Source organism: Ranitomeya imitator, chromosome 1 (assembly GCF_032444005.1).
Source record: "Ranitomeya imitator isolate aRanImi1 chromosome 1, aRanImi1.pri, whole genome shotgun sequence".
NCBI classification, from domain to species: Eukaryota; Metazoa; Chordata; class Amphibia; order Anura; family Dendrobatidae; genus Ranitomeya; species Ranitomeya imitator.
In genome coordinates, this window is record NC_091282.1 from 1,029,195,709 (window position 1) to 1,029,206,889 (window position 11,181).

General features: G+C 44.2%; 1 protein-coding gene across 3 annotated transcripts in view; it reads left to right on the top strand.

Moving 5' to 3' along the window:
- The window catches only part of SMAD1 (SMAD family member 1), a 73,673-nt gene extending 62,868 nt beyond the window's left edge, over nucleotides 1–10,805 (top strand). For 2 of the 3 annotated variants that reach the window (XM_069744024.1, XM_069744025.1), the window contains exons 3-7: nucleotides 157–411; nucleotides 2,871–2,987; nucleotides 5,699–5,920; nucleotides 7,415–7,671; nucleotides 9,421–10,805. In XM_069744024.1, coding sequence (XP_069600125.1) covers nucleotides 157–411; nucleotides 2,871–2,987; nucleotides 5,699–5,920; nucleotides 7,415–7,671; nucleotides 9,421–9,564 — 995 coding nt within the window. In that variant the 3' untranslated portion in view covers nucleotides 9,565–10,805. The remainder of the gene's footprint in view (nucleotides 1–156; nucleotides 412–2,870; nucleotides 2,988–5,698; nucleotides 5,921–7,414; nucleotides 7,672–9,420) is intronic. The other variant, XM_069744026.1, reaches the window with a different exon arrangement.
- The last annotated feature ends 376 nt before the right edge of the window (nucleotides 10,806–11,181 follow it).

Here is an 11,181-nt window from a genome sequence, read left to right on the forward strand (position 1 = left end):
AATCCAGTTGTTTTTTCTGCAACGATCTTTGGCTATGCAGCTTAATGCTTCCAAATAGGTGTTTTAAGAAATGACGCTTGTATTTTAGATTTTGGAGCTCACTATAACACTAATGAGATGGACACCCTAACATTATTATTTTGTGCTTCCTTTCAGTTCTTCCTCCAGTGCTTGTTCCAAGACACAGCGAGTACAACCCGCAACACAGCCTCCTGGCTCAGTTTCGAACAATGGAGCCCTCTGAGCCACACATGCCACACAATGCCACGTTTCCAGATTCTTTCCAGCAGCCAAACAGCCACCCGTTTCCGCATTCGCCCAACAGCAGCTACCCGAACTCCCCCGGCAGCAGCAGTTCTTACCCTCATTCTCCGGCAAGCTCTGATCCTGGAAGCCCCTTCCAGATCCCAGGTATGTGGCGTCATGTCCTCTAAATGCCCCCTGCGTGTTGGTTTGGAAGTTATTTTTGGGGGGGATTGTCAGCATCTATTTATATGTGAGTGAAAAAGCTAATTTCAGAGTAAAATATGTCTCAATAGCAAACTGTAGCAAGAAGTCTCCCGCTGAGTGTAGTGCTCGTGGAAATCCTTGAATAGGATCTGTGGGTCATATGAATAACCCGGCTGCAAAGTCTTTCTGAAGGGCAGAAGACAATGGACAGACTGGAAGTTATTGATTGCTTCATGTGTCTTTGTCACTAGCAAAGGGGACATCTAAAAACAGAAAAACTGACAAAGGGAAACGTTGAAGATAGCAGTTATTTGCCCGGTAATTATAGGTCTCGCATCAATCATCCACTATATTTTCCCCATGTGACTTTTGGGTTGTTTTTCTGTTGATGTCTGAACTTTTATTGCTGGGTTCTAAAACATGCAAAATGAAATCTGACATTATGGTGGTAAGGATGTACACATGGTCTTGTCTATTCTTTCTGTGTAACTGCCCTTGTCCTCCCATAACAGGCCTTCTTTAGTCCGGAGCACTATTCTTTATTCAAAAAGAAACGACTGAGATGCAATTTGAGGTGTAGACTTTCAGGTTTAATTACAGGGGTGAACAAAATTATCCTGTGACACGTTTAGGAATAGCACCCATTTTTCTACAAAGCCTCCTCATTTCAGGGGCTCAAAAGTAATTGGACAAGTTAACTTTACCATAAATAAAATTTAGATTTGTAATACTTTGTAGAGAATCCTTTGCAGGCAATGACTGATGATGTCCATGGCTTCCAGACTTGAGGCAAACGCTGGGTTTCCTCCTCTGTGATGCTCTTTCAGGCCTTTACAACAGCTGACTTCAGTTGTTGCTTGTTTGTGGGTTTTTCTGCCCAAGTTTTAAAATTAACCTGTCAGCAGGATTGTGCACAGTAAACTACAGACAGTGTCAGGTTGGCACTGTTATCCTGAATAAAATGATACCTTGGTTGATGAAATTCAAGTTGTGGTTGTTTTGTAATCTGTGTTTGTAGTTTTCAGTTCATGATCTCCTCGTACTCCGCCATGGCCTGTGGCGGGGGGGGGAGGGTCTTCATGTGGTGCTCTTCTTACATATGCATCCTTATGGCTTATGACAGGTCACTGAGCCCTCACTGACCTGCCCCTATTTTACATAACTTCAAAATGGAGCTGACGATGGTGCCTGCGGTGTAGCATACCTTTCCTATATGCATTTATGCCTGTATGCCTACACTATTGTGGGGTAAAAAAAAATCATCAACATGGCTCTGGCGCCTGCACAGTAGCATGATACATGCCTATATGCATTTATGCTTATACGCCTATACTATTTTGGGGTATTAAAAAAAAACTTCATCAAAACGGCGGCACCTGTGCAGTAGCATCTATCACGTTCTGATAGATGCTACTGCGCAAGCACTGCCACCATTTTGCTGCAAACAAATTTTCTTTTTCTGCAGCAAAATGGCGCATGCGCAGTAGCATCTGTCAAAATTAAGTTACCGTATATGTAGTAATGAGAAATGGCACAGGAAAAATGTATTTAACACACTGAAATTTAGTTAATACTTTGTACAAAAGCCTTTGTTGGTGATGGCAGCTTCAAGACCACTCCTGTATGGAAAAACTAGTCGCATGCATTGTTCAAGTGTGATTTTGGCCCATTCTTCCACATAAACACTCTTCAAATCCTGAAGGTCCCATGGGCTCCGTCTATGACCTCTGAGCTTTAGTTTTTTCTATTGGATTCAGGTCAGGTGATTGGCTGTGCCATTCTAGCAGCTTTATTTCCTTTTGCTGAAACCAGTTGAGAGTTTTCTTGACTGTGTGTTTGGGATAATTGTCTTGTTGAAATGTCCACCCTCATTTCAGCTTCATCATCCTGGTAGATGGCAAAAAGATTTTTTTTTTTTTTTAAGAAGGTCTCTGTACATTTGTCCTTTCATCCTTCTTTCAGTTTTATGAAGTTTTCCAGTACTGTATGCTGAAAAACAACCCCACACCGTGATGTTCCCACCTCCAAACTTCACTGTTGGTATGGTGGTTTTGAGGAGATATGCAGTGCTTTTTGGCCTCCAAACATAGTGTGCATTATGGCATCCAAAGAGTTCAGTTTTGGTCTCGTCTGACCGGCCTATATTCTCCCAGCGTTTCACAGGCTTGTCTAAATGTTTTGAGCCGATGTTAAACATGCTTTTTGTTCATCAACGGGGTCTTGTGTGGTGAGAGTGCATACAGGCCATGGCGGTTGAGTGCATTACTTATAGTTTTCTTTGAAACCACTGTAGCTGCTGATTCCAGGTCTTTTTGTAGCTTAGCAGGAGATCTCGTAAGAGGAGATAACTCTGAAATAGACTCCTCATTTAGTGTATAAGAGCACTTAATAAAATGTGTGCTGTGGTTCTTTATTTTCAGCAGACACCCCTCCTCCAGCCTACATGCCTCCTGAAGATCAGATGACCCAGGAGAACTCTCAACCAATGGACACAAACATGATGGTTCCTCCCATCTCTCAAGAAATAAATCGAGCAGGTGAGCGGGCGCTGAGCAGTGCTGGCACTGTCTATAGCTTTAAAGTGTGACCCTGCTCCCTAAATCCTAGACCGCAGTCGCTGTATTGGCCTAGAAATCCCAGCAGCTTGTCATTGGGCAAGTATTGTTTAAACAGGAAAACACTCGATATGTTGATAAAACGCTCTGCGAGCAGTCCACTCGTTGGCGTGATTGCCATATCAACCATTTCCTTGTTTACATAGCAACCGAGGAAGAAAAAATATCTCAAACTCATTGTCCCTGCTGTTCCCATAATGGAATGGGAAGCGTGCTACTTGAAAAGCTGCAGTTGTGAAAAACTAGTCACGTGCTGCGAATTTCAGGCTGGATCTCTGACCATGGCATGGTCAGCGGATATACTGGCCTGTGTACCTGCACAAAGGCTGTAGTCTGGCTACGGGAAATTTCTTGGCCATGCCGACTAGGGCTCTGTAGAAGAATACAGAAGAGCTGAAGTCCCTTGTTGGTAGGTGATGGACACGTGGTCACTGCAGATAGGGCAACTTGTGCTGGATTCACACATGCAGTTTTTCGAATCGCTTCCAAGCGGACACAAGTGGAAAAACGAGCGTTCACATCATCCCAAACGCCAGGAAAAACTATGCAAAAATGTTTTTTTCTGTCTGTGTGAAGACACACTTGCAATTACAATAAAATAACCCTAAAGTAACTGGCCAGCAAATGTGTAACGTGCCCTCCTGTGGGCGCTTGGGTGCCACCCTTCTGTGCTCTTCACCATTGACATTTTCAGTTTTGCTCTGGGTTGGTATGTTTTTTTTTTTTCTCCTGTTTTTAGGAACTTCCCGTGGGAACTCTCTCTAGTTCCTTTTTTCACATGTGGCTCAAGACCGCAGCTCTCAAGAGTTTAGTTCCTGTACACGTGGCAGTGCAGAGAAGGGCATGTTCACACAGAAGTGGTGATAAACTATATATCCTTCTATCCTCCATATTGTCATGCTGTTAGAACTTGGTCCCACAAATACACAGCTCATTCTTTTACATGGCATTTGCTGCTATATTTGTCTGTTCTCACTCATCTCCGCACTTCGTGGTAATTTCGTTTCATTTAACATTAAAGAGGCCACGCTGGACAGGCAATGTGCTCCTGAGGCACTAGTTCAGGGCAATATGGCACACAGCTCTATCCTGGTTTTCCGGCCCCACATTTATAGGTTTAAACTGTGTTCAAATAATTTTTTTTTATGTAACCCACATGGTGTGATTAAGGCTTTAAAGGGGGGTTATCCACTACTTGGAAAAGTATTTGCACTTCCTTTGGATAAAACGGTTTTGGACGAGAGAAGTTGTGATCTCTGTGGCCCATCCGTGGCCACTGATTGTTACGCTGCAGCTCCTAAGTCATTATGTCATGCAGGTGCCCGTAGGCACAGTGCGGACGTTGTTGGAACTGCCCCTGTCTAGAAGGGGAGTATTTTCCATCTGTATTTGACATAGGGTGTTATTTAATTCAAGTGTGGAGGTTCCCCTTTAATTATTGTTGGAATAAATGGGTTAAATGAAGACCATTCAGATAGGATGATTTAATGAATCCTGCTTTGAGCATGGGGTTGGACCAGTTGACCCAGGAGGTCCCTTCCAACTTTACCATTCTATGAAATGCAGTACAACTAATAATTTTAGGACTCTTCCGTTCTGAAGCCGCTGTGGTTTGATTGCTTCCACATTGTTCTTGATTCTATCTTAGGGGGACCTGGACCCCCCAATTGTTTCTATTGTGTGCCCTTCTGGAAGTGATGGGTCGGGGTTTGGCCAGCCTACATTGCCAGACATTTGTTGGTCGTCAGAGGTTACATTTAACAAGCTGCATCCTGTCAGTGGAGTTGGGTGATTTCCATTGTTGGCCTTTGCTGGGAATAGAGACACATCACACCTGCTCTGCATGACTTATAGCAAACGTAAGGAAGTTGTGTGAGAAATCTCTGCGAGAGGGATGATTCATCCCGGAAGAATTGCCAGCTGGCAGGGTTTCTTACAAATGTTGAGAAAGCTGTAGCCTTGATGGTAACTGGTATCTTGATGTGTGAAAGTTAAGTAACCCTTTCTTTTATAATCTGGCACATATTAATTATATCTGCAGTGGGATGTTCAGCGGAGCCACATAATTGAGAAATGGGTAACGTGTCCTCATGAATTAGATTTGCTGTTGCCATACCAGCTGCTGTTTGCTGATAAATTTTCTTAATTCTATGGTTTAACCGTTTTCTCTTTTGCAATTTGCACACTTGTCCTTTAAATAATGCCGGTGTGTGACAGTATGCAGGTACTGAATGTCCGCAGTGATCCTGGAATATACAGCGTCTGAATCTGGCCCTTGAAATCTCTTCTGGGCAAGGTGGTTTTATGGAAGATGTGCTATGGAGGACAATCACTTTGGAAAATTACTTGTAAATGTCCTGTTAAACACAAATAAGTTTAGGACCCACATAATTGGTGTAGATTACAATCTGATCAGTTCTTAAAAAAATACATTAATAAAAAAAAATCCAACGCTGCATTATTGGGCTTGCGCATACTAATGACGCCCGCACATGCAATGCGCACCATCACTGTACATGTCGGTCTGTCTTGCCTTCTGCCCTCTCAATGTATTGCACAACTGTTTCCGTACACACCGTATGTGCGGATTTATTTTGTGTCCATGCCATATAATTGTGATGTCTGTCTTGCAGATGTTCAAGCTGTTGCTTACGAGGAGCCAAAACACTGGTGTTCTATTGTCTATTATGAGCTGAACAATCGTGTAGGAGAGGCGTTTCATGCCTCCTCCACAAGTGTCTTGGTGGATGGCTTCACCGATCCTTCAAACAACAGGAACAGATTTTGTCTTGGGCTTTTGTCAAACGTTAACCGCAACTCCACTATTGAGAACACTAGAAGGCATATTGGGAAAGGTATGTCTCATTGGGCAGTAGTGATGTGAAATGATGATTTTTAACCCCTTCACGACATGCACCATACTAGTACTGCGCATGTTGTGTCTCTCCCTTTGGTGTGAGCTCCAGCACTGAGTCCACATCTTTCCCAGCACATATCAGCTGTTTTGAACAGCTGACATGTGCCTGGAACAGCCGTGGGTGGACTCGCGATCCACCTGCGGCTGTTACTCTGACAGCGGCATTAAACGCGCTCTTCCAGCAGTCGCGCAGGAAATCCCACCCATCGGTGACCCCGTCACGTGGTCGCGGGTCACCGATGGGTCGGCATGAGAACCAGAGGTCTCCAGCAGACCTCTATGGTTGTCACTGCCAGATTGCTATGAGCGCCGTCCGGTGGTCGGCACTCATAGCAAGTCAGCAATTCTGCTACATACAGGCGATCTGATCATTGCCTGTATGTAGCAGAGCCGATCAGGTTATGGCAGCTTCTAGTCTCCCATGGTCTCCTAAGGACCTGGAGAATCATAATGGCAGGGGAGTAAAAAACCGAAATGAAAAAGGGCTCTGTCTTGAAGGGGTTAAAGCACCATTCCAGCATTGTATTTTGTTTCAGCTCTGGAGTGGTGCTACTAAGCTAAGTTCGTTGACCCTAGTCATATTGTTACCAGCCGCTGCTGTCCTCTGTTCTTCCTGGCAATGCTCTGGTCCCACACCGCCATTTTGTGACTGCAGCGTCTTAATGACCACAAGCCAGTGATAAGTGTCACAAGCACAATGTAACTCCAACAAAGTGTTAATCCGCACAGCGGGGAAGCCCACTCGGTGCACAGGTAATTGCATGAACTGATGTTGCAAGCATGTATACAGCAGTAAGTGCTCCGTGAGCCGGGGTGCCACTCCAAAGAAAATAGCCACAATGGATACAAAAATTGAAAGGAACGGATGGCCACTGCAGCGCGAAACAGCTGTCGTCCATTCCACTCCTGCTCCCATCCTCCTGACGCCGATGTTTTAAAGTATTGGAATAAAGGAGTTTTTTAACCGGTGAGTGCCATCCGTTCCTTTCAATTTTTACAAGCACAATGTAAGTCTATGAGAGCTTCGTTCTGGCTCTTAGACTGTCATCGAGTTGTGACGTTCGGGTCGTCCAGCAAACACTGGAGCGATCCTGCAGTTTATGGACTGCTGTAGTCTGACCGGAGCGGTGCCAAGAACAGCAGGCGGCTGTGGCTGGTAAGTAGGACATGTGGCAGGAGCCTTAGTATCACCACTCCAGCGCTGCAATAAAAAACCCGCTCAAGTGGTACTTCCGATAGTGCTCCCTTAGCCTTTTCTTCCTTTTAATAGTTGTTGCATATTTGAATATCTACAACTCTCTTTCATACACTTTAGTGAAGAGGAGAATGCAATGTTTGTTTCTTAGGCTTTGGATACAGATGTATCGTATATCTATTCTTTATGCTGCATATGTATCATGTAGGACACATGCGTTCTCTGCTTGTTTTCTAGGTGTTCACTTGTATTACGTTGGAGGTGAAGTGTACGCTGAGTGTCTGAGTGATAGCAGCATTTTTGTCCAGAGCCGGAATTGTAACTATCATCATGGCTTTCACCCCACCACTGTCTGTAAGATACCCAGCGGTTGCAGCCTGAAGATATTCAACAACCAGGAGTTTGCTCAGCTTTTGGCTCAGTCTGTGAACCATGGTTTTGAGACAGTCTATGAACTAACAAAGATGTGCACTATCCGGATGAGTTTTGTCAAGGTAATGTACCATTAATCTGTGCCTGACTTCCACAGATCTGTAAAATGAACCTGACTCCATCAAGTTGTCCCTTCAATAGACAATGAAAATAAATTGTAAATGCAGCAAATTTCCCCAAATACTGTAAGAGCGGGCTGACGCATGTTCGACCACTTTTCCTGCCATTGCAGCTTGGGCACCAGTCAGATCCTGGAGATGGCTGATGGTTCTAGAGGTCCGACCCACATTTTCTAGATGTGCATGGTATATCCTGTGGATTTGCCATAAATGACTGTTACAACCCATTTAAACAGGACATGAAATCGATGCTCTCTGAACCAGAGGCAGCGTGTATTAGACACTGATTGCACGATTGCAGCCAATTACCGTATATACTCGAGTATAGGCCGAGATTTTCAGCCCATTTTTTGGGGTTGAAAGTCCTCCTCTCGGCTTATACTTGAGTCATACCCAGGGGTCGGCGGGGGAGCGGGGGCTGTCTAATTATACTCACCTGCTCCTGGCGCGGTCCTTGGTTCCCCGGCGCTGCAGCTTCTTCCTGTACTGAGCGGTCACATGGTACCGCTCATTACAGTAATGAATATGCGGCTCCACCTCCCATAGGGGTGGAGCGGCATATTCATTACTGTAATGAGCAGTATCATGTGACCGCTAAATACAGGAAGAAGCTGCGGCGCCAGGGAAGCAGGGACTGCACCGCACCAGGAGCAGGCGAGTATAACGGGGAGGGGAGCGCTGCGCAATATTCACCTGCTCCTTGTTCCGGCGCCGCTCCGTCTTCAGCAGTGACGCTCAGGTCAGAGGGCGCGATGACGTGGTTAGTGCACGCCCTCTGCCTGAACGTCCGTGCAGAAGATGCTGAAGATGGAGCGGCAACGGAACGAAGTCAGGTGAATATTGAAAGTGCCGGGGGCCTGAGCGACGGAGAGGTGAGTATGTGATTTTTTTTTTTTTTTCCTATCGCAGCAACAACAAATGGGGCAAGTGTCTGTATGGAGCATCTTCTGGGGCAATAATGTTTGTGCAGCACTATATGGGGGAAGTGTCTGTATGGAGCATCTTATGGGGCCATAATTAACGTTTGTGGAGCATTACAAGGGGCAAGTGTCTGTGGGGCCATAATCAAGGTTTGTGCAGTACTATATGGCGCAAATATCTTTATGGAGCATCTTATGGGGCCATTATTAACCTTTATGCAGGATTATATGGGGCATATTTTAATATTATATGGGGCTTCTGATTCAATATGGATATTCAAAAACACTTAACCTACCGATGTCTCAATTAATTTTTCTTTTATTGGTATCTATTTTTATTTTTGACATTTACCAGTAGCTGCTGCATTTTCCACCCTAGGCTTATGCTCGAGTCATTAAGTTTTTCCCAGTTTTTTGTGGCTAAATTAGGGGGTCGGCTTATACTCGAGTATATACGGTATATTTGGTAGTGCAGCAGCCGTGCTGACTAGTCAAGTCCATTGTCCCCACCCAGCTTTAAAAACTGTTTTCTTTGTGGCCAGGTAGGTTTTACTCGCTGTGCCATTTCATTCATGTACCCAGGCTGATTCATGCTGGCGAGGTTGGGGCAGTGTGAACCTGATGACTTGGTCTCTTTTCGTCCACTGTTCGTTTTGTGGATATTCACTTGTAAACCCAGAAGATGTAAAGATTTGGGGTTGCTTCTTGAGGTCTATGTGCCAACATCCACCACTAATGAAGGGACTAATGTTAATATATTCTTGCTTTTCAGGGCTGGGGTGCAGAATATCATCGCCAGGATGTCACCAGCACCCCCTGCTGGATTGAGATTCACCTGCATGGCCCACTTCAGTGGCTGGATAAAGTACTTACTCAGATGGGCTCCCCCCATAATCCCATCTCCTCTGTCTCCTAATTAGAACTGGACACTTCTGGATGATATGGAGCCGTGCATGTACTTGAAGGATGTTAGACACGCATACTGGCAAAAGAGAGGACTGTATTAAAAAGAGAGGACTGTATTATACAATTTTTTTTATTTTTTTTCCTCGTCACTTTGGGAGCCTCGAATACTTGATGTTTATGACCAATTCTTAACATGAAAGGGGAAGAGGGTCCCTGTATATGTGGCTAAATCTTCTCCGCAGCTAACTCCCCTCCGCCCCTCTTTGTAATTGGATTGAGTTCACAGTATAGCGTGGCAACTGAAAACCATGCTATGTAAAGTATTAACCGGGGCAGGCGTCCTCGTGGCTGAGATCTACATTTGGGGGGGTGTTAAAGTAAAAAATGTCATTTGGTTCCATTTTCCCAGTAGCTTTACATGAAAACCTCTTGACACTACTTGTTTGGTGTACTGGCCAGACTGCCATCAGGATGTTCGGAGATGCTCCTTACTGTTTGTACAGTGTTTTATATCAGCCCATTCTTTCCCTTCTGCCAGGAGTAATAAAGAATAGTTAGGGTGGACTAGATGAATTTTTCTTTTGCTTTTACAGTTTGAGGAGGTTCACTAGAAAAATATATTAAAATGTGAGCAGTGTTTTGATGGCTTTTTTTTTATGTTTTTTTTTTTTTTACATCAGTTGTGTATGTACTACACATGAATTTCTTTTAATACGTTCTGCACTCGGCTGCGTACCTCTCAGCTGAATGAATGGAGTGTAAGTGTTCTTCCTCTTTGCAGCACCAGCCTTGGTATCCTACGTTTTTTTTCATGATCTCCTAGCTAATGCGCTTCACTGTCTGCTGGGGTGGGGGGGACTTGCGATGTTGAAGAAGCCCTCTTTCCTGTATTGTAACACTACTTCTGTGTCATAGATCTTGGCTTTGACTGCTAGTATATAGGGCAAGGCATTGTTTTCTAAAAGACATGGAAAATTAATCCTCAAATATTGCACCTCCTCTAGTGCCTGACGGGCTGAACAAACTTTTTGCTGAGCGCTCAAGTTGGATTCGATTTCAATATCCAAGGTTTACTCACTCGCAGACTTATTCTTTTCCCTTTTTTATGATGTTACTTTTTGTACTATTTTTGTTTTTCTTTTATATTCACAGTTAAGCTGTAGTACTTCCCGGGAGTACTTTTATTCCAAATCTAGTAGATGTTGTCTACTAGAAGTTTAAATAAATGGTCATTCTTGCTTACCTGTATAACTTGCGTGGTATGTACTCTTTACTTCCAGGTACAGGTCATGTTTGCTTGTTGTGGTCCTAACAGTGTGGCTCTCACGATTTACAAAATAACTGAAAATGGCAGATTACTCCTGTACACTTTCCTCTCTGATTCCCCTCACTCCACCTTGCCGATTCTGTTTGAGCCCTCACCGGTCTCTGTCCTTATGTGAAGCTGACCTTGTGTTTTCTAGTGTGTGAAATAGTCACATGGTCAGACTGCACATGATCAGCTGTGGAGGAACTTCAAAAATTGTTGGGTAGGTCATGCAAATAAACAGGAAGTTCTACAGCTTTCTATTTCCATTCTGTAGTTTGTAGATTAGTTGATGGAAAGTGAAGGAGTGTTCTCTCACAA